This window comes from Brassica napus, chromosome C7 (assembly GCF_020379485.1).
Source record: "Brassica napus cultivar Da-Ae chromosome C7, Da-Ae, whole genome shotgun sequence".
Lineage (NCBI taxonomy): Eukaryota > Viridiplantae > Streptophyta > Magnoliopsida > Brassicales > Brassicaceae > Brassica > Brassica napus.
The window spans coordinates 40851166-40875386 of record NC_063450.1 but is presented as its reverse complement, the minus strand read 5'-3'; the positions used below and the strand labels follow the sequence as shown (position 1 = coordinate 40875386).

The 24221-nt window shown below is 34.8% G+C and overlaps 1 protein-coding gene and 2 pseudogenes across 1 annotated transcript; 2 read left to right on the top strand and 1 right to left on the bottom strand.

Moving 5' to 3' along the window:
• Positions 1-201: 201 nt before the first annotated feature.
• LOC106407686 lies at positions 202-6243 on the top strand (annotated as a pseudogene).
• A 7571-nt stretch (positions 6244-13814) lies between these two features.
• On the bottom strand, positions 13815-14684 carry LOC106408208 (glutathione S-transferase T3-like). The gene has a single exon (XM_022706793.1). It carries the CDS (start codon positions 14682-14684, stop codon positions 13815-13817), a length of 870 nt encoding a protein of 289 aa, XP_022562514.1.
• Positions 14685-16119: 1435 nt separating this feature from the next.
• On the top strand, positions 16120-24089 carry LOC106408956 (annotated as a pseudogene).
• Positions 24090-24221: the final 132 nt, after the last annotated feature.

Below are 24221 nucleotides of genomic sequence, written 5' to 3'. Positions count from 1 at the left end.
TTGAACTTATCCCTAAAATCTCTCCCCTGAACTCTAACCCCCAAGGTTTAGATTAGTTAACTGAAAGACTATAAATGCATATTTACCCTTCAGTAAAGTCTCTTTTGGTCATTTTCCTCATTAGGATGCTATTTTTGTGAAAATAAACTAAAAATGGCTATCTAAGGGAATTTCTCTATTTAAAATTATAATCTTAGACAGAATTTTCTATCTATTTATTTTAATTAATATATTAAGTAAATTTGTAAGAAGTTGCATAATTATCAAAAATTGAAATTAAACAATATTTATAAAATTTGTAGATATATAACAAACTAATGATTTTACGATTAAATTTTTATAAGTTTCTAAAAAATTGTATACATTTTTGAAAATTTTAGTAATAAAATTGTATAATTAAATGATATTTCGAAATTTCTAATGCCATATTTGAATACATTTAATTTAATGATGATTTATGAGTTGTTACCATATTTTAGTAAAATTTTCAAAAATATAAATCGACATTAAATGTAATATATGAGTTATTACCATATTTTAAAAATTTTACAAAAATATAAAGTAACACTAAACGTAATTGTCTATGTTATGTTAAACTATAAGACATGTCATCAATTTTATTAGCCATGTCATATTATTTTTGTGAAAATGATTCTAGAGAGGACATGTAGCAAAATCAATTTTCAAATAATGTATAGGAGATATATTTTTGATGAAATTTAGTAATATTATATCTAATATCGAAGAGTTTAACAGAGAGAGTGGGTGTCCAGATTACTTATCGGCTTCCGGAAGTGGTCTCATGTATCACAACCACACAAACTCAAAGCAGGCTGGGAACTGTGCTGATTCTGGTTTTCCAAGCAGCCATTTATCATCTTTGGAAGGAAAGGAATTCAAGGTTATATTCAAGCGTCTCAAGACCTAGGGCTGTCAATTGGTTGGGTGCCCATGGGTGTGGCCCAGTCCAGATTGTGTTGGACATGTAATGGGTAACCCCATATTGCAGTTGCATATTGGGTTAACCCATTACATAAAAAAATTAGGTTTTTAATATTGGAGAAAAATTGAAAAATCGATTATACTATATTTTGCGATGAAAGATCTTCTCTGACCTTGATCTTCTCCGGTCTTGATCTCTGCATCTCGATTCGTCTTCTCCGGCCTGAACCAGATTTCTCCATTCTCTGCGTCTGACTTCTTCTCAGGTATGGTTCTCGAGTTTTAGCTTCGATCTCGGTTTAACTCGTCATCCATCTCGTTATGTGTTGTGGGTTTTGTGTTTTGTGAATCCGTGATGAATCTCGTTTTTACTCTTATTCTGATCATTTTATGTTTTGTGGTGTTTAGGGTGTGGAAGCGCAAACACTGGCCAACGTTTATTTGGCTCTTGAAAACAACCTCAAAATCGTTCATGTAAGTACAAGTTCACGCTTCATCTTATTGGCGTTTATATTCTCTTCTTAGGTTTCTGAAGAGATGTAGTACGTGGTGATATCACTCGCATATTATTATATCACTAAAAGAATAGCTAGTCTAGGATATAATGATGGTATCATTACGATTTGGTGTGCATGCCAGAGTTTAAAGGAAACAAATTCTACTTCTTCCTGCAGGTTGTGAATAAGATTGATCTTCCAGGCGCTGAGCCAGAGCCCAAAGCAAGTTCTAAGGGAGATTGAGGAGGTTAGTGATTCTCTTGTAGCCCATTTTATGATTTTCGTTGGTAAATGGTAATAGCAATCATGCGGTGCAGCCTGGTATAATATGAATAGTATTCCTTCTTTCGTGTCTACCAAAAGTCTAAAACACTTCTCAGTCTTTTATGTTGTTGTTGTAAAAATGTTATCAGGACATTTAAATAAATTCCAGCTTCTGGTAGACATTTGTCTTAGATATTCATTGTACTTGTTTGTGTAGGTTATTGGGTTAGACTGTAGCAACGCAATATTCTGCTCGGCAAAGGATACCTCCGCCTCCTGAAACTGCAGAAAAACCCTTCAGAGCCTTAATCTTTGACAGGTATATACTTGTTTTTTCCATCCTTGATTACTTTTACATCTACTAAAAAAACATTGTACTTGTTTGTGTATCTGGAAATTATGGTTAAAACGGTCTAAATCCTTCATGGTTTGGCTAGTTTATGTAGTTTAAGCTTCGAATGTGGCTTAGAACATTGTGTCTTGGGTATATTTTGAACTGCAACTGTAAAACAGAAACAAAGAGTTATATCAGCAGTGTAAACATAAACAAAGAGTTATCAAAGTGTTTCATAAGTCATAACCTTGCAAAACAAATCTTTTGAGACTATTTCAATTCAGTCATATTTGAATATATTTTTTTTGAAAAAACATATTTGAATTTTTATTGCTGAATTTAAAAATTTTCTATAATTTTTATTTGCTATAAGTATATAATTTTGTAAATTGAGTTTACAAAAATTGATTATGAACAAAATTGAGCTAATTGTTAAAAATAATAATAATGGGTGATCTTGGTTATTTCCAATAGGTATGGACTAACTTGGGTGTGAGTGTTTTTGGGTATGGAAATTATATGGGTGTGGGTATTTTTGGGTATGAGTGTTAAATGGTCAAACTGTGGGCCGCCCAGTTGACAGCCCTATCAAGACCTCATTCGGTTATTGTAAGCGACATTTCGCTACAGCTACGTGCGAAGCTTTACTCGCTCGACAAGGAGGACTCTACTGCAATCACGCGTCAACGACAAACTACCTATCTCTCAATCTGGTTCGGAAGAGCTCAAGTGTAAGGAGATCCATGTCTTGCTTCAAATGTTTTTCAAGTTAAGGGCATAATGTTTATTATGTATTAATTCATTGCTTTCTTACCGTCAGGGATTGTATAAACCTTTCAAATTTATGAATAAGAAATGATATCTTTTGAAAAAAGGAGAATTAGTGAAATATCCTCAGTGGAGGCGCAATTTAGAAGCTTGCTCATGATGGGACATAAGAAGCCCGAGCCATACACTTAGTCATAAGCACCATTAACGGGGAGTCTTAAGAGAGGTGCTTAGGTTATTTTGTAATTAAAAAAAGGAAAAATGAAAATTATCTTAAGCAGCTGTGCTTAATTAGGAGAAGGAAGAGCCGGGTCTTAGGACACGTGTTACACTTAGAGAGAGTTTAGTTTGAAACTCCCTTCTCTCTTTACGAGCAAAGAGACGATTCACTACTCTTCTTCTTCTTCTCGGTTGATCTCCTCATCAAAGACACAGTCTTTCAACACCAAAACGTCTCTTTTTTCGTCTTCTCCATCTTCTTTCTCTTTCATTCTTTCTTAAATCGAAAAAACCTTCAATTATAATTGGATCTGTTCTTCAAGAAGAGGATAAAGTCTGTATCTTTTCGCAGTGAATCCTTCTTCAGCAACTGGGTCTTGGAGTTTTCTACGAAACTTGATTTGGGTTTTCGTTATCTAGGTTGAATTGGCGAAAAGGGCCTATCTTGTGTTCGATGATATTCCCTAGTGAGAGAAAAGGCGAAGACTTTTGATTCTTTTTTGTATTTGGGGTTTTTGTGTTGTTTTGTGGGAGGGAATAGAGAGAGATGGCAGGTGAAGATTGGATAGAGCTCAAGTTTAGACTCGCTGATGGCACTGACATAGGTCCCAGCAAGTACAATCAATCTATGACTGTCTTCTCTCAAAGCGAAGATCATCTCTCAATGGCTTAAAGGTAACATATGTTCCATCATTATGTTTGATTGTATAAAAAACTTCATATTATTTAGTTCTTGTTTCTGCATTTCCATCATTTTCTTTGATTCTGTAATGATTTAATGTATACCAAAAGTTTTATTGGCCTAAGTTTATGGGCAAATCTCCAAAATAGCACATTTCTAAGTTTATATCATAAAAATAGCATTCAAAAACTAAAATGACCAAAATAGCACCTTTCTAAGTTTATTCTTTCAAAATTTTAATTTTTTTATTTTTCAAAATTTGAAATCTTAAACCCAAAACCTTATTTCTCAACTCTAAACCCTAAACCCTAAACTCTAAACCCTAAATTTTAAACCCTAAACCCTAAACTCTAAACCATAAACCCTAAACTCTAAACCCTAAACCCTAAACTCTAAACCCTAAAATTTAAACCCTAAACCCTAAATCCTAAACCCTAAACCCTAAATCCTAAACCCCACCCTTTAACTCTAAACCCTAAGTTTGTGACTTTTGATAAAACATTAAGTGTTATTTTTGTGACTTTTGACCTTGAGTGCTAGTTTGGAAACAAAAACTTGATTTAGTGCTATTTTTGTCTTTTTCTCTAAGTTTATTATGTACTTAGCTTTGTAAAGTTTGAGAATTTAACAGATAATTAAAAGGTTATACTGTGGCAAGAAGATTGATTACCGAAGTTGTGTATTACTTTTCGATGTTTAGATGTTTTGTAACTCGTGACCTTGTTTAGAATTTTCTTGCTGCTTAAGGTTGTGTTGGGACTGAAGTTTTCAAGTGTTCCTCTCTGTTTTGATAGACTCAGAAAACATTCCTAAGACTGTAAATGATGTGAAGCTCATCAATGCCGGGAAGATACTTGACAACAATAGGACACTGGCTGAATCAAGGCTTCCCGTTGGCGAACTTCCCGGAATGGTCATCACTATGCATGTTGTTCTTCGCCCTCCTACTTCAGACAAAAAGAGGGGTAAATGTTTCTTTGCCTTCCTCCTATACTAATATAAAAGTAGGCTTCCTTTGATTCTCTAGTTGCTTGTGATTATGGTATTCAGATTCCAAACTTCCATGTTTTGCAAAAGGTTTTATACAGATATTCATTCCTATAAATTTTATCTTAAATAAAACAATGTTTAATTTTTTTTAAGAACCCCTAAATAAAATACTTGTATTAGAGGACAAAAATTTTGAGGCATCTTAGATAAAGTTTTTAACACAAATTTATTACTAAAAAATGATTAAGAGTCCCATTAGAAGTACTAGGGAAAATCATGCTCTAACTACACTTACCTTTCTGCCCTTTCCGTCGGAGAAGACATCCGGTGCGTGTGTCAGAGCTTTTTGACTCCGAAAGATGCACCATAGCTACACGGATTGTCGCCTGTGTCAGAATAGGTCACCGGCTGCGAGAGATTTGCACCGTTTGTTTTGCTAGGTTTATTGTGTACAACAGTGTAGGCGCAACTGTCAAAGTCACAATACATAATTGGTACGTAGATAATTTTTTTATTCATAAAATTATCTATTTCATTATATTTCAGAAATAAAAATAAAATAAAAAGGAAACGAAAAAAACAAAAATGATTTTGTACCAAAAATATAATCATCTTAAATTTTTATTCCGTTTTGGCAATTTTCACATTAAACATTTTCGTTAAAGGTTCAAATTGTAAGTTAGGGAGAAAAAAAACTGCAATATTAATCTATTGACTTCAAAACAAAGAATTATATAAAGTCTACCAATAATTGTAAATGATTTGGGGTGGTTGCGTATGTGAATTTCAGACCCATAGCAAAAAGGTAAACCTTGTTTTACAAGCTCCCGTTTGTTTTCGTGTGTGTCTATATATGTTCATGACAAACAACAAAACGTGTTTTTCTCGCATAAAATTCGTGTTGTGTTTATATGTACCACTTGATCATCATCATTGGGTTCACTTGATCAATCATCATTGGGTTCAAAGAAGTGAAAAGCGAAAACAGAGACTCTTGCTTCTTTTTTTTTTTTTTTTTGGTGTTAAATGATCCTGTAATTAGTCAGAAAGAGATGAAAATTTTAATATGAAAAGAGTTCAAGGTATCTTCTCAGTATATGGTTTTATATCCACATGTATTAGAACCAAAATGTAACCAAATTTTTTACAACATTGAGAAATCCATTTAGTTCCATGGGGAAAGTGAGAGAAAAAAAGAAAGAAAACTTTTGTTATTGGTTGGCTCATGTGCTTATATTTGTCCAATAAAACAGTTTTAGTTGTTAGTTCCAGTCCCAAGATTGAGAAGCATTCTCGTTTCTTTTTCTCCAACTGAAGTTTCAAACCGTTCACCGGGGCTTCAACGATTGGAACCCATTTCTCGGCAACAAGGCTGCAGAACAGGCTGCAGAACAGAGAGAGAGAGAAACTCTTGAAAGTAGTCTCTCCAAGGTAACCTTTTGTTTTTCTATTAGTACAAATGAATGTTTGCTTTTTTTTTTCCTCAACGAGACTGTTATGGAACCATGTTTCACTTTCAAAAGGAAGATAATGGTTTGTCACTTGTACCCAAGTGTCTATCTAAAAACACAATGAAGTAAAACAAAGGAAAAGAATGCTCATAAAGCTACTGGCCTCGCCTGTAAGAATCTTACCGTTTTCTCCCATGACGATCACTCCATGCCTCTAAAAAAGTTGTTGTCTAGTTTTGTAAAATGATTCAGATAAAAAAATTATTATCAACCTTTTACCGACGCTTTCCCCACACGTCTGGAGACCATGCCAAAGAGTCAAGCCAAGCCAACCATTAAAGTAATTTATTGATTCAGATAAACTACCTATTTTAATTTTTGTCTTTTTAGTTACATTAATGAAATATCTGTAAATAAATTTAAACTACTTATTTTATTACTTGTCTTTTTCAGTTACATTAATAAAATATCCTTAAATAAATTTGGACGCAATGTCATTTAATCAACAAAAAAACCCATAAGTTATCTTTACGTGCATAATTTTAATAATATATATTTTTTGTATAATTAAAATGTTATCTAAAACATGCAGCACTAATATATAACATACACAATAAAACTAGATTTTGACCCACATAATCGTACGGGTATTATTACATTTCAGTTGATTAAATTTAAAAAATAATTATTTATTCAAATTTTTTTTTAACAATGGCTATGTTTTAAAAAATATTTATATGGTATTATTTTTTCATATCTGTAGTATAACTTTAAGCAAAAAGTTTAGCATAATATAACTCATTTGTCATCTGCTAAATTTATGGTTTTTATTTATTATTTTTATTATTTAGTTATAATATTTTCATTTTATATTTGAAAGGTAAATGAATATTTCTTTCTAACAATATTTTTTGTAAACATATATTTTTTTAAAAATAATCAATTTAAATTGTTATTATCATTGGATATAATTATTTTTGACATAATTTTAGTTTTCGTTTACATCAAAACTAATCATATTTTAGGATAATTATAATTTAAAATGTTAATTTTCAGATTTTTCAAAAAACTTCTAAAAATATTTCTCAAAGATTTTGTTATAATTGTTTAAAAAAAATATTGAGTTGCATTTCAAATAAAAAGGTAAAAGATATTTAAAAATATTCTAATTAAAATATGTAAAATTTAATATAGTTTTTAGGAAATGATTCAAATAAAAAATCACACATGAAAGAAATCATGACTTCTGTTAACTGGGCGGGTCATTGTTTATACGATATCGCACACAAAAGAAAAAATAATGTTTTTACAATTTTCTAATTAACTCTTTTTTTTTTGTCATCAACTACAGACTCATACTGGCTCTGTGAACCACTCCGGTAGATGTTGATCCATGTGAACATCTACCGCATATTCGTAAAAAAATACTCTATATACTCAATTTTTGAATATGATATCGCATATTCGTAAAAAAATAGATAGTTTAAGATGCAAAAAAATATTTACTTAGTGAATATAATATGATCAAATATTACAAATACATCATTGTAATATGATTTCACACCGACTGGTCTGTAAAATTATCCAAGGGGGTTTTGCAAATGTGACTCAAAACTCAAAATCAAACACAAAACTAAACTCTTATTTTTTGGACATTTCATTTGTTATATTCACCTCATAAGTTCAGTTTATTTACGAAATTGCCGTTAATTTTTTTCTTATTTTTTTCGAAATTGATTTTTTTTTACTCTCTCAACCTCATCTTCTTCAACTATTTACAAGATTGCCATTTACATCAATACATCAACCCCAATGAACAACCAATTTGAAACTCTTAATGCACCTCAAATCTATTTACACTCTTTCTTTCTCAATTCTTATGAACTAAAAACAATATCTCTTTCACTTTCTCTCCATATTCATCCAAAGAAAACCCAAGATTTTGATTCTAAAATTTTATGGTTCATAGAGCCATTGAAACTTACGATTCTTGGTGGGTCACTTTTGTTTGAGATTCTGGGTGCTTGGAAAAGACTTTTACGTGATAAACAAGTTATCTCACTGGTTGAAACTATGAAATCGATATTTTTTCCACATCTGTTCGTCCAGACGACTTCCAGATAAGTCGTCTGGTCAATGCAGAGATTAGTTTTGCGGTTGACTTTTTTTTTTTGTAGACAACTTACATGTAAGTCGTCTAGGGAAAAGGGGTTAGTTTTGCATTTGACCGGAATATGTCAGAAATTTGACTTTTTCTGGACGACTTACATATAAGTCGTCTAGTAGAAAATTAAAAAAAATATTTTGTTTTTTCTAGACGACTTACATGGAAGTCGTCTCAGGTTAGTTTTGGAATTGAAATATTAAACAAAATAAAAAAAATTCTAGACGACTTACATGTACGTCGTCCGTCCGACGACTTACATGTACGTCGTCCGTCCGACGACTTACATGAAAGTTGTCCATGATTTTATTCCGAGATTCTGGTCAAACATTGTTTATCTTGGACGGATGACGAAGTAAGTCGTCGGACGGAAGACTTATGTGTAAGTCGTCTAGAAATTGTTTTTTTGTTTAATATTTCAATTGCAAAACTAACATGAGACAAATTCCATGTAAGTCGTTTAGAAAAATAAAATATTTTTTTTTATTTTCTACTGAATGACTTTCGTGTAAGTCGTCCAGGAGAAGTCAAATTTCTGACACATTTTGGTCAAATGCAAAACTAACCCCTTCTCCCTAGACAATTTACATGTAAGTCGTCCAGAGTTTTTTTTTATCAAACAAAGGTGGACGACTGACATGTAAGTCGTCCAATGAAATTGTAATTGCGAAAATGACCTAAATAGACGACTTGCATAGAAGTCGTCCACAAAACCTAAAGTTTAATAAACTTTCATTTTCTTTAAAACTATAAAGACTTTTTAAAATTTCTTGTTAATTCATATATATTAATCAATATTTGAGCTACTGAATGAAAGTTATAATTTAATTCGTGATATTTATGAGGTTACCAGCATTCATGTTAACTAAAGTTTCTAGCTGATCCGAGAAGACTTCCGTGGAAGTTTTCTCCGCTAGTTTTTGAATAACTTGTATTTTTAAGAGTGTTAAGTAACTTCAAGATATGTAAAAATTGTGATATGTTTGACTAAGTTTTTTAACACAAACTTGTAAAAATTGTGATATGTTTTGACTAATTACTATTGTTTGTTTCCATCTCTTAAGTATGCAGCAATGATGATTATTGCTATGAGTGGGTACAATGGTTAAAATATTTCTTTTTTAAAATGTTGTATCAATGACTTAAGTATTATTATTGTTATATGCATCAATGATGTTTTTTGCTATGAGTGAGTAGAATGGTTAAAATAATTTTTAATATGTTGTATCAATAAAAGTACTTTTGGCAAGTTTACAAAAACAAGAAATCACAAATGAAAGAATAGGCATATAGATTATAAACAAACTATTAGACATGAGACTAAACATTATAGTCTTTTCAACACCAAGAATCATCTTTGAGTCACTTCACAAGCCAAATGCTCCAACTCTCTCTTTTCTTCAGATTTTCTTCGGATGTTGTTCTCCACAAATTGCTACATTACAGAAATCATAACCACAAATTTTCAGTAAAAACAAGTGTGATAGAGGTATATGAATCAACCATGAAACAAAAATTGAATGTAATATCATATATACTCAAAAGAACCTTCAAAGTCTGAAACTTCACCAGTAATTGAAATTGAATGTAATATCATATATGCATAATGCAATAGCAAGACAAAACTAAATTCAGAATCTTTCAATCATTAAACAACAAGACACATCTATAGCAGGAATATTAGGACGACTTACATATAAGTCGTCTGGTTTAAATTATTCATCAGACGACTTACATGTAAATCGTCTGGTTTAAATTATTCACCAGACGACTTATAAGTTAGTCGTCTAAACCCTAAACATAACCTCTAAATTTAATTAACTAACTAAACACTTCATAAAATCAAATTAAACTTAAAAAATGTTTACTATACACTTAAATAACATATATAGGTTAAAAGTTTAATCTTTTAAGAATACACTCCAGCTTTTTAAAATCTAACCCTAAGAATACATACAATACTACATTATATGTTGTCAAATCCTAAAACCAAAGAATATCATAATTAACTATTTTCACTTATCTATGTTGAAAACTTACCAAAACGTTCAGAACTATTACGAAAGGGAGACATGAGAAAAGATTCTGTTAGACGACTTCCGGTACGGACGCAGAAGAAACGCCAGTACGGCACCTAATGTGATGTTGGGGTTCAGATAGGTTCGGTTCGATTTTACGGAACTGAACACCATTCCATCATCGTCGATAGTGATTGGTTTTATTCTATTGGGCCTATTAAATGAGCTTTTAGAGCCCATACGGAAACTCCACTTTTTCAGAAAACAAACTTTTTGACCGTTGGATGTTATAAGGATGGTGAAAACAAATGTATAGCTGTTGCGAATATAACATACTGGCCTCTATCTACCTAACCTTTTTTGTGTTTATAAATTCAAACTAATTTATGATCAACATTTGAATATCTCTGAGTATGTTATACATAGTTAGGCATGTAATATATAGTTAAGAAATCGCAATTATAAATAAAAGAAAATAGAACAAGCAAAAGAAGAAGATATTATTGGAGAATCTTTCTTTAGTCTTAGTTGGAAGATATTGATCTTAAAGGTATCCCTATTCTAATATAGAGGCGTGGGGTTCTTGGACCACAAACTACATATTACCACAATGCTTAAGATAAAGTAATAATACCCTCTAATTTTTTTTTAATCAAAAGACGGTTACTATCATATTTGGGCATTATTCTATAAACATATTTATTTTAATCCAATTGCTCGTTACGTGTACACAAGGGAAGCTAGAGTTATGTACCACATTAAACACACACAGAATTTACAAGTTTGAAATTAGTGACAAAACCATTTTGTATATAAAAATGCTAGTGTACTGTGTACGTCATACATGCATGTACAAATGCCGCTTTCAATATTTAATTTTAGTAAAAGCAATGATATCTAAATTTTCTCTAACTGTATATGCTTCAAAAAAACATATTGATATTTGCCAATATGAATATTTCTGAATTTTTTGTTTGAATGATAATTTGAGATATTTTGTCGGAGATGGATATTTGACAAGTAAACAAAATTGAATTAAAATCCAACTTTAGGTACGAATTGACTTTTTCAAAAGTCTACTCAATAAATTGTAAAAGTTGAAATGACTAAGAGGATGATTATTGCAAATACCCTACTAGGGGTTCTTATTAATTTTTTAATGCATTTTAGTAGAAAAAGTGTATTAAGAGACAAAGCTAAGAGACCCATAAATTTAATTGCTTCATTGCAAGGTTCTTAATTAAGAGTTTTTTAAAAAAAAATTATTACTTTTTTTATTAAACTTAAATTTTTTTATTAAATAAAACATACTAAAAGATAACATTTGAAACATAATTTTTTTAAAAACAACTTAAAAACAAAGATTAGTAGAATAAACGATAACAATTTGAAAGAAGCATCCAAATTCAGTTGTTGTCTTCTCCACGTCCAAATTTAAGCCATACATGTTCAACCAAATCATCTTTTAGTTGTTGATGCATCTGTCTATCATGAATTCTAGTTCGAACACCCATCATATTGGCGATATTTGTAGGGATATCTGTAGAATACGTGAGATCCACATGTGAACTTCCGTTGTTTTCTCCTTGTTGGAACTCCGAAACATTAAACTGAGTGTATCCATCCCGTTCGTCTTCTACTATCATATTATGGAGTATGATACATGCTTGCATAATCTTTCCAATTTTGACTTTATCCCAAAAAAGTGCTGGGTTTTTTATGATGGCAAAGCGAGCTTGCAAGACTCCAAAAGCACGCTCGACATCCTTTCGGACAGCTTCTTGACGTTGAGCGAATAAAACTGCTTTCGGCCCTTGTGGTAATGGAATATATTGGATAAAAGTTGCCAATTTCGGATAAATACCATCGGTGAGATAGTAAGCCATATGATACTCTCTTCCATTGACATAGTAAATGACTTCCGGAGCATGACCCTTTATTATGTCATCAAAAACCGGTGAGCGATCAAGAACATTGATATCGTTTAAGGTACCTGGCGGTCCAAAAAACGCGTGCCATATCCAGAGATCATATGAAGCAACCGCCTCTAAAACGATTGTTGGTTTTCCCGAGCCACGAGAATATTGCCCTTTCCAAGCAGTGGGACAATTCTTCCACTCCCAATGCACACAATCGATGCTTCCTATCATCCCGGAAAATCCACGGTACTCTCCAATATCAAGTAGACGTTGAAGATCAGTCGGTGTTGGTCTTCGTAGGTACTCATCGCCGAATAAATTTATTATTCCTTCCACAAAATTTTCCAAACATTTACGAGTTGTGGATTCACCGAGACGTAGGTATTCATCGACCGTATCAGCTGCAGTACCATATGCCAAGACACGAATAGCTGCTGTACACTTTTGGAGTGAAGAGAGACCAAGCCTTCCATGAGCATCTTTTTTTTGGCGAAAGAATTGAACTTCATTGGAGAGTCGATCAACAATGTGCATGAACAATGGCTTGTTCATTCTAAACCGTTGTCGGAAAAGATTTTCAAGATACGTCGGAGTTTCATTGAAATAATCGTTCCATAGACGTACATGACCTTCTTCTCGATTTCTTTCGATGTAGGCTCGTTTTTTTATTTTTTTCCTTGCTTCTTCTTCATCACCATGAACCATTAAATTTTTGAAAGTTTGATCGAAATGTTGATCAACGATTTGATCAAATGTATCATCAAAGATTTGATCAAATGATTCATCTAGATTGTTATGGGAAGAAGAAGCCATAGTGATTATATGGTGGTTAAATGAAAGTGGAGATGGCTTTGTGTAAAGAGAGTGGAGATGTAAAGAAAGTAGAACTCGCTTGAGATTAAAGAGAGTGGAGATGTTGTTGGAAGTAGAAGTAGCTTGAGATTTAAAAGAGTGGAGATGGCTTTGATGCTGTTAGAAGTCGCATGTGTTTGGTTATATAGACACAAGCATAAAAAAACAACAATGAGACAACTACAAGAGACAAGTACAAGTAGCTTGAGACAAGTCTGTGACACAAACACAATGACACAACTACAAGACACTACACATGACACTAGAAGACATTTCTCAAGAGACAGTACATGACACATGACACTAGTAGACACTACAATACACCACGCCGTGACACTACAATACACATGAAACTAGAAGATAGTACAATACAATACACCACTCCGTGACTTCTCTCGGTCTGTGACTTCTCTAGTAGCACCAGACTGAAACTGAGACTTGACTTCAAACATGACAAGGCTTCACTTCAAACTTCACTTTCTCACCTGCATTAGGACAACAATATTTTAAACGTAAGAACATCACAAAACATAAGAACAACGAGAGCAAGGTGACATCACATAACATTTTTAACATTACACTAAAATCACAGAACATTTTTAACAGTTTTAACATCAGAGCAACGAGACATCACATAACATTTTCACACTGAAACTTAAAACATAACTGAAACTGAGACTTGACACTTAACACTATAACGACACTCACACTTAACTAATTAGACATCAACTCAGTTATGAGTTTCTTCTTCAGCGCTTCCTCATAATCTTGTAGCGGTTCTTGTTTTCCAAGGAGACTGTCCAGTAGCTTCATCTTGGACAGCCTTTCCTTTATCTCCAAATCCTGCTTCTTGATCGTCCACATCGTCTGGAACTTAGCAAAATCCTTGCCATCAACCATTGCCTTCTTCCCATTAGCTTTTGATGCCTTAACGCCACGGGGACGGTTGGTTCTTTCATCATCGGTTTCAATTGCTTGAGAGCTCTCTGACTGTGAAGCGTCATCAACCTTCCTCTTCTTCGAACTTCCATCATTTTTTGCAGTAGATAGCTCAGACCACTTCTGGTCATTACGCAATTCCTTCCAGGCATGCTCTAAGATGAACTTCTTTTTGTGGTTGCTAAAGAAGATTTCGTGGACAAGTTTGAGAACATCATTCTCATTTTGCCCACTACTTCTCTCCCTGGTTGCAGCCTCAAACGCTCCACAAAACTTGCAGACCAGGTCATTGATCTTGTGCCATCTTTGCTTGCACTGAGACGACTCCCTCGTTTCACATCCAACAAGCTTGGGACTGGTGTTGAAGTAAGCTGCGATTCTTTTCCAGAATGCAACTGACCTCTGCTCATTCCCAACAACGGGATCTTTGCTCGTGTTCAGCCATGCGCTGATGAGCACGACATCATCTGTTGGACTCCAACTCCTTCTTTCTTTACGCTCTGCAGGACTGCTCTCTTCGAAGTTGCATCCTTCAGTAGCTTGACTGCCGAATGCTGGAAGAGCAGAGGATTCAAAACCGGAACTATCTTGTTGACTTTGAAGAAGGTCAACAAAATTTAAATTCCTATATGGATTGGAATCCATATCTGAATATGTCTAAAGGAAGAGAAGAAGAGAAGAAGCCGAGGTTGAAGAGAAGAACATCAGAAGAGAAGAAGCCGTAGTTGAAGAGAAGATAAAAAGAAGAGAAGAAACCGTAGTTAATAGACGGAAGAGAAGAAGAGAAGAAGGGGTGGTTTATACAAGGGAGAAAGTTTAACTTACAACCAATTCGAGTTGACATTCACCTAACTTATTAATCAGACTTAAACATCTTTCTATCTACCCATTAATCACACCTCAGACAAACAGCCAGATTCACAATCATTATATTTCAGAGAAAAGAGATTCACATTCAATATATTGCAGACAGTAATCAGTTTCTATCTAACCATTAATCACACCTAACCAAAGCTCTTTTCAAACTAGCAATCAATTTACGAGAGCAAAGATTATTGTTTTACCTGTACGCCAATTGTAGACCTCTGCTTTGCCGAACCTTCAGGTGTCTTCATGTAGCTTCATCCGTCCATCTAAAGAAACAAAGACAAAGAAACAGATCAAAAAGAATCAGTGATGATCGATCTTTAAATCACCAGACATAAATTTCTCAAGTGACACAACCAACATAAGAGACAGAATCAACATAACAAACAAAGACACATACTTAAACAAACACAAGAGACATCATCATCTGTACAATCACGAGCTGAGACATAAAAGGACAAATACATAGCTTTACTTTTCGATTTGATTTCCTCGATGATAGCCACGAGCCGGAGAGCGTCGACGACTGCGAAAGACATGCAGAGTCATCGAGGAGACCAAGAGAGAGAAGCGGAGTCGTCGAGGATCGCTAGAGAGACGTGAAGGCGTCGAGGAGACCAAGATAGGGATGCAGAGTCGTCGAGGATCGCGAGAAAGGAGTGTGAATCGTCGACGAGACCAACACCGAAGCAGAGCCGTCGAGGATCGCAAGAGAGACGCCGACGAGATCGACAGAGAATCAGTCGCCGAGGAGACCGACAGAGTCGACGATTCGACCGAGAGAGACGCCGGCTTATTCCGTCGACGAGAGATACCGTCGAGGAGAGATCAGCACCGAGGAGAGATCACCAGAGAGATTCGATGTCGTCGAGGATTCGGGAGAGAAAGAAAGAAGATGATCCGTCAAGAGAGAGAGGATGGTGCATTTGTGACGCGTATCCCGTAAAAACGTTTCCTCTTTCGCTTAATTAAGCGACGTCTCTAATTAATTTACACATTTTTCTTTTTTTTGTAAATCCTAAAACACCTAAATACGTGTCTTAGAGACCGCGATATTCATGCTCTAAGAGCATCTTTATCCCTCAAAAATGAACGATAAAGATGCTGGAATGGGTTTAGATGGGAAACGGAAGAAAACCCTAAACGACAAACAGTCCTTTTTTTTCCTTCTTTATATAAACCAATATCGCCCAAAAGGCATTTTCTCGTCAAAGAAAAAATAAGATAAAAGAGGAAACAAAATCTCAAAGAGAAAGAGAGATATGGGTGAGGTGGCTTATATGGACGAACGACGTTCCTGGCTACTCTGGCTCCGGAGAACGCTCCGGCGGGTCTTGTCTCCCATTTGAGACGGCTAGTTTCTACGAACCGGAGATGGAGACAACCGGTTTAGATGAACTCGGTGAACTCTACAAACCTTTTTATTCTTTCTCTACTCAAATTATCCTCACGAGCTCCGTCTCTGTTCCCGAAGATTCAAGAATTTTCCGAGATGATAAGAAACAACGAACACATGGCTGTCTTCAGTCTAACGGATCAAGAGTTGATCATGTCAGAATCACAAAGTCCAAATCGAAGAAGAGGTTAGTTATACTTGAAGTTCTTGAGGTTCTTTAAATGATAAAAAATATCTTGAATATTGTTAGATTGTCATAGGAATAAAATTGATTTTAAGTTGTCTTAATTACGATTACAAATTACTAGCAAAATAATATTATAGGAGAAATTGTTACCAAAATTGTTGTATCTCCAACTTTGTTTTGTTTTTAAGAATAGACGAATATATGCTCCGAGTTGAATTTAAAAATATTATGATTTTTATTTCGACAGCAAGAAGAACCAACAGAAAAGAGTTGTTGAACAAGTGAAAGAAGAGAATCTGTTGTCGGACGCATGGGCGTGGCGTAAATATGGGCAGAAACCCATCAAAGGATCTCCATACCCAAGGTCTTAAATAACTAATCCCGGTTTAGTTTGATCTTATTCTTACTCTTAGCCAAACGTAACCGGTTTAACTTAATATCTCTACTTTTGGTTTGTTATAAACCAAATGATGATCGACCATGGACCAGCCCGTGCTGCAGCCCAATCCGGGACATGATAAAGACAACCAGAGACTATGTGTTTATCTAGTATATATTTCATGTATATCTGTAACATAGTGTTTATCCTTATCCTTATCTTGTTAGGATAAACATGACCTTATGACGGTCTAATACCTTGTATATATATGGACCTTCTGGTCGACAGTAATAATAACATAAGTTCCCCTCTTCATTCACAACACGTTATCAGCACGATAGACTCCAAAACCCTGAGACAAAACCTAACATAAAATCCGTCATACATAAACCCTAATCCAGGCGTAACTTAAAATCAATCTATCTCTCAAACCCCGAGGAACCAGACGACGAGCCACATATCAAATTGAAGCTCTGGACAAGACGAATCTATCAGCAAAAACCGTTCGTCAATCCGATCTCAGACGCGCCCACACTCGCAGAAACAATAGACGGCGCCGCCTTGGTCTTTTGGAACCCTAATCCCGAAGAACCCTAATTCGTTCTTGATTCCGTTCCAGCAAGCATTACCGTCTCAGCTTCATCCCGATCTCAGCTCAGACGAACCCTTGAACTCAATCCCGTCTCGCGTTCCCGTCACTGCCTCAGCTCGATCCGACGATCAGCCTCAACCCGTTCGCGAGAGACAACCAAGGCGATCGCGACCTAACAAACCTAACCCGATCGCATCCTCTCAGCTCGCGATCCCGAAGCAGCCAGCTCGCGTCCGTTCGAGGTTCATCTTGGTGGTCCGGTTTCTACAATCTGCAAAACAAAGGTAATCCTAATTCTGAGAACATGAATTGAACATGTTTGTTTTGTAAAGATTGAAACCCTAAAATCAGAACTCTAAAGATGAAAGCCATAGGGAAAATAGATCAAACCCTAAAGGGTAAATCGGAGCTCGAATAAGTCCGATCCCTAAACCATAATTCGAGATTGATCCATTGATCAATTAAAATCAAAGTCTTAATGATTTTGAATCTCAAATCAAATCCCCTTGATCAAAGATCAAAGTTTTTCGAAATCTCCTAAAACCCTAATTTTGGAAAATCGGTTTTAAATTGTTTGATTTAAACTTTGATTGTTTGATCACCTAGAGCTATTGATAAGATTGTTTAAATTCATATCTAAATCACTCAAACTGAAACCCTAAAAGTTTAAATCGGTTTTAAAATGTCTTTGTTTGATGATTGATGATCTGAGATGTTAGGATTGATAAATTGATTAATAGATCTAATCTCAAGATTCGAAATCCTTAAGGCCTTGAAACCCTTAATCTTGATTGATATTCCTAAAGGCCTTGAAACCTTAAATCTCTCTTTACTTAAAACCTGAAAGATTGATTTAAAGAATTTACATATTGAATGAGAGTTAGGTTGCTAGATTATTTGATTGATATGGATCGTGTGGCATTGTGTTTTTGTTATCAATCATACTGAATGGCCATGAGGCATAATGCATTGGTTCATACATGCGGCCTTGTGCCCTTGATTGAGATTAAAGTTGTAAGGCCTAAGCATCACAAAACATGAGCCGTGTAGCCTAAAGTATTATAGATAGACTTATGAAATCATATGCACTAATTATTTGAATTGGTTGCAAAAATTCTACATCATGAATTTATTAATGATTTCAGATGTCGAGATTTGAGCCTTCGGATTATGCTGCCCTAGATATCTCTGGAGATAATTATCCAGAATGGGAAATGAACACTTCAATTGCCCTGAAGTCTAGAGGACTCGGGAAATGTATCATTGAAAGAAATGATGAAGTTGAAAGTGAAAAGCATAGAGCCATAACAATTATGCGATATCATCTCACTGAGGAACTGAGAAATAAGTACGAAAGTATTGAGGATCCTTATGATCTTTGGATAGAACTAAAATCCATATACTCAATGGAATTATGGCGAAAGGCCATGAATGATTGGAAGATACTCAGCTTCCAGGATTTTAAATCTGTGGAAGAATACGATTTTGCTCTAATGAAAATCGCCCATAGTCTTGAACTATGTGATGAAGTGGTTACAGATAATGATCTACTGTATAAAACATATTCCACATTCAATCCAAAGGATCGGTTGCTATCATATAAAGCTAAAGGTTTCACAACCTATAATGACCTATTGTCATACCTATTGGCAACTGAGCAAAGAAAGCAGAAAATTAAAGATACCATTGACAGATTTGAGAAACTTCAGAAAAGATGCATTGAGGAACAAAACAGTGAGATGAGATATCCTGAGGCATTGGATCAGGATGAATCCAAGAAAGCCGTGTGGAGTAATATAGATTGTGAGGCCGGCTTATACATTGACTAAAGGAAAGATCTCGACATGATAATTTTATTTTAAGTCTATGATTTTGTGATTTGCTTTTGACCTACTTGATGATTCACGATTTTGTTTTTATATATTATCTTGCTTGGTCTTGCTTGATGATTCTTGATTAAATAACAAATAAAACCTTAATAAAAGGATAATCAGTCCACTGATAGTTGATTTCATGCATGGTTTAACTTTACCTTGATTGTAGAGGTTTAACTTTACCTTCCTGCAATCACATAAAATCAATTGTTGGGTGTAGACTAATGAGCCAGTTCACTGATAGATTGATTTCTCGCATAGATTTAACTTCATCTTGATTGTATAGGTTCAACTTTACCTTCCTACAATCACTTGAAATCAATTAATTGGTACTGACAATGGCAAAAGACACGACATTATTCAGACCCATTGAGTTATAAAGAAATCAATTAATGCCTATACCCATATTTTCTACTGATTTATTCTATGTTAAGGATCAGTATGAAAGAGGCACAAAGCCATGGTAACCAGTATGGTTCACCACGAAATAAACACTTATGGCATGACCAGATTAGCCATCTTGATCCAAAACATGATGAAAAATTAATTAAGGCACAAAAGTGATCCCATAAAATCTCACAATGTGTTATAAGTACACAAAAGGGAAAATCACTAAAATAATTAAGGCTCCACTGTCCTAAGCACTACGAAATTATGAGTATGTTCATGAGGGGGAGAGAGGACTAAAACCCACAGTCCATGATCATATCATAAATTCGGATTCCATGGTTTACAACCATAATATACACGGCTGGAAAGCTTTAAAGCTCTCACTAATGGTACATCACCCACGTCCAGCCTAAAGCTTAAGGACATTATGTATATAAATATTGATTTACATCAGGCCATACATGTAAGCATAGACATTCCCACCTCTGAATGATTAAGGGTCATAAACCAGACATATACACAAACCATCTTAAGAAAATACGAATATTCCACCACATATATGTGTGCCATTTAAGATGGAACCTCAGATGAGGATTGAGAATATATATTAGATAAATAAGACTTCCTCCACGAAACTATAATGTATCTTGTGCCAAACATGGATGATTTAATCAAGTGGCCAAGAACACATATTACAAAAGATAGTAATCTAATTATCCAACTTTGAAAGAAGAAAGTTATCAGGCTGATAAAGAGTAAAGAGTAAAAGAGAAATATAATGGTTTCAACCATAGTTGTCTTGGCAAGATCCTCAGACCAAAGATTATGATCTAGACGTTCTAAAAGAATATGATCAAAAGATATAAAAGCTAGCAGAAATATATGCCAGACACACTGACCCGAAAAGAAAAAATGACTATGTCATACCAGCTTAAGCACCACGAATTTGATGTCTAAGAGACACAATCAAGTTGCTACAATGTCTATTAGAGATAGACAAATAAGTTCCAAATAATAAGGAACCTCGGAAAGTAATGAAAGGTGCTCAGAATCGTACAAATCCGAGTTCATAAGAGAAACCAGTTCAGACAGAGAAATAAGGTTGCGCAACCACACATCTAAGGTACCAGACCATGTAGTTTGGGACGCCAAACTGCAAGGTATAAAGGTCTTGGATAATAAGATCTCAAAATCTAATTAGATCATGTCTGGAACAGTATGAAACTGAAGATAAAGAGTGTTAACACCAAAGATGTATTTACATACATAAGAGCTCATAAAAGATTGTAGTACTTGGGATTTGAAGGATATAACCTGAGGATCATGAACCCACGTAGAGTACTCATAAAACCTATATAGGGACGTGGGGTGTTCAAAGAATTCAAAGTAATTATAAGACAGATGGGCGTAGTAACCATGTACATACAGAAAAGCCATCTAAGAAAGAAACCAGTGAATGGATCTTGTGAGATAAGAAATTCCGTGAGATTAAAGGACATGACCACATGGTATAGTGTGTCCATGTTCCTTCTAAATAACGTTCAAGTATAGCTTGATTACACAAGGATACTCACAAGGACCAAGGAACAATTTATAAAGAGATATGCTCCTATATGGTGGATGCTACTACAGAAAATCAAGTTTGATTTTGTCTGGATATTTACTAAAGAAATAATGGTGTAGTAAGCAGCAAATGGATCACTGGATAAAGGTATCAACGTACCATAGAAATATGAGAAAGAAATTCTCATAGAACAAGCTTTGTTCCTAAGTTGTTTATGGATTGTAATATACAGCAGCTGTAAGTAATATGAAAGACTAAGTATTTACTTAGTACAGTCAGTCCATACAGAAAATATTATAATTTATTGTGATCATAATAAAGACCAACTGAGAGAAAAAGGTTTAATGGTTCAAAGGTTCAATGATACAAGTTATCGATTGATTAAACAGGCTATGTTTTACATATGGAAAGTCTGTAGAAAAATCATAGCCGTGTGTGTGTGTGTATGATTAAGTCAGCACGCCTAAGTGAGAACCAAAAACCAGGATAGTGACCAGAAGGATGTCTGGTCGTGGCTTAATGATTATAAGCATTGCTAAAGCAAGAAAAGATCGATAACCATGTACAAAGGACATGAGTGTATGACTGCGAATTCATTGTGTGATGAGTTTCATTGCAGCAAATAATTATTGATGGTATGACCTTAGATACTCATGATTATGAACGAATATAGACAAGGTCTATAGCTCAACATGGATCGACAAAAGAAAATAAAGAATGATTGGTTACAATGGATAAAGCCATTGGCACATACGAAGAGATATAAGTCCGAATGAACGAAAGATATGAAGTAAAGTTGTTCGTATGTGTTATGGGTCTATGACTCAATATATATTGAATGTCCACATTTTGGGAAAGCCATATAACCAAAGAGAATCCGTGAGACATGAAAAAGGACCTGCAAGTAAAGTTTTATTGCAGATTATAAAGTCCATCCGAGCACCGTTTGAAGCACCATCAGTTCAACCAAGACATGGAGTGGTCAGCAGCAAAGATGTACATCCTGGCCACATCTTAATGGAGTTCCAAAAGACATACCAATGTCCAAGACTTACAAGTTCATTCAAGGAGAATCCAGCTGAACATCTTCACCAAGTCATAGGCAACTTCAACGTTCAAGAAGACTCGGATACCAGATGGGAATGCGTCTACTACAGTGATGCATTCATCTGGGGGAGTTCATGTGTTGTACTCTTTTTCCTGTCCTTGGTTTCTCATTTTGCCACATTGGTTTTGGGGTTTTTCAGGAGAGGTTTTAATGAGGCAACATTAAGCATGCAACGAACCTGTACCGGATGTGTCGATCAAGGGAGAGTGTTATAAGCCAAATGATGATCGACCATGGACCAGCCCGTACTGCAGGCCCAATCCGGGACATGATAAAGACAACCAGAGACTATATGTTTATCTAGTATATATTCCATGTATATCTGTAACATAGTGTTTATCTTTATCCTTATCTTGTTAGGATAAACATGACCTTATGACGGTCTAATACCTTGTATATATATGGACCTTCTGGTCGACAGTAATAATAACATAAGTTCCCCTCTTCGTTCACAACATGGTTTCTTTTCTTCAGGAGTTATTACCGGTGCAGCAGCTCGAAGGGGTGTTTAGTAAGAAAACAAGTTGAAAGAAATCCTCAGAACCCGGAAAAGTTCACCATGAACAATCATGAGCTACCAACCCGGAGAAACTCACTAGCTGGTTCAACTCGAGCCAAATCTTCCCAACCCAAACCGTCCATAACCAAAAAATCTGGAAAACAAGTGGTTTCTTCCCCCACAAGTAACCCGGTGATCACATCCGCTGATGAATCTTCCGTTGCTGTTCAAGACATGGGGATTTCAGAAATGAGTACCTATCAAGCAATCGAAGAAATAGAAGGCATGAGTACCAGTTTACCATCGGATTTGTTGTCTGGAATCGGGAATTTTCCAAGCTTTACTGGTGACTTCGATGAACTATTTGAATAGCCAAGAGTTCCTCAATGGGTACTTATGGAATTATTAGAGAACGTTAGGTGTGTATGAATATATAGTCAAACTTATATTATAGTTGCATTGTGGCCGTTGAGAAAAATGTATAAATGTCTAGTCTCTGTAGGAGATTAGGCGTCATAGTTTTCGTCTTGTCGTTTCCAGCTTAACTTTTGAGTTTAACCTAATAAAATTTGTTTTTCTTTTCTCGACATATAAATGCTAAGACAAACCATTTTATCCAAGTTCTTACATTTCAATTACAAATATGATTCTAGAACAACTAAGTCTACATTTGTCACTGTTCTAAAAAAGATTTATTATGCATTATAGTCACCAATATACTGTGTGCACAATAAAAAGAGTCACAAATATACTGTACAACTCACCCACTTAGCCGCATTAAAGAGTCAAACACTACAAGAAAACACAAGTTTAGCAAAGAAAATTAACGAGGAAAGGTAATCCTCTTAAGTTTATGTTGACTTTACGAGGAAATATAAAATCAGCGTTATTTCTTTATAAAATAACGACGAAATCATTTCGTCGTAAAGTCGATCTAATGTCACGTGGCTTTTACGAGGAAATACGCTTTCCTCGTAAACTCGACGTAAATGTAGCGTGTACATTACGAGGAAATATTTTACGTCTACTTAGCGAGGAAATTTTGAATCCACCAACTTTGTAGTTGTAACACGTTTTTTTTCGGCCACCTAACTAAATTTTGTCGTAAATTCCTAGGAAAATTACAACTACCAGATTTGAAAATTTCCAATAAATATGGACGTTTGAACATCATTTTAAACACATCAACAAGAAAAAAAAAACGTGAAAGAAAAAAAAAAATGTCGGGCTCAGGGAATATTTTTGAGTTGCGGAGGTGGATGTATATGCATAGAGATGCTAACGGGAGAGTGACGAAAAAATACCTCGCGGGGCTGGAGACATTTA

Coding starts and splice junctions, on each gene's coding strand:
- LOC106408208 (XM_022706793.1), bottom strand. CDS start 14,684: ATGGATTCCAATCCATATAGGAATTTAAATTTTGTTGACCTTCTTCAA.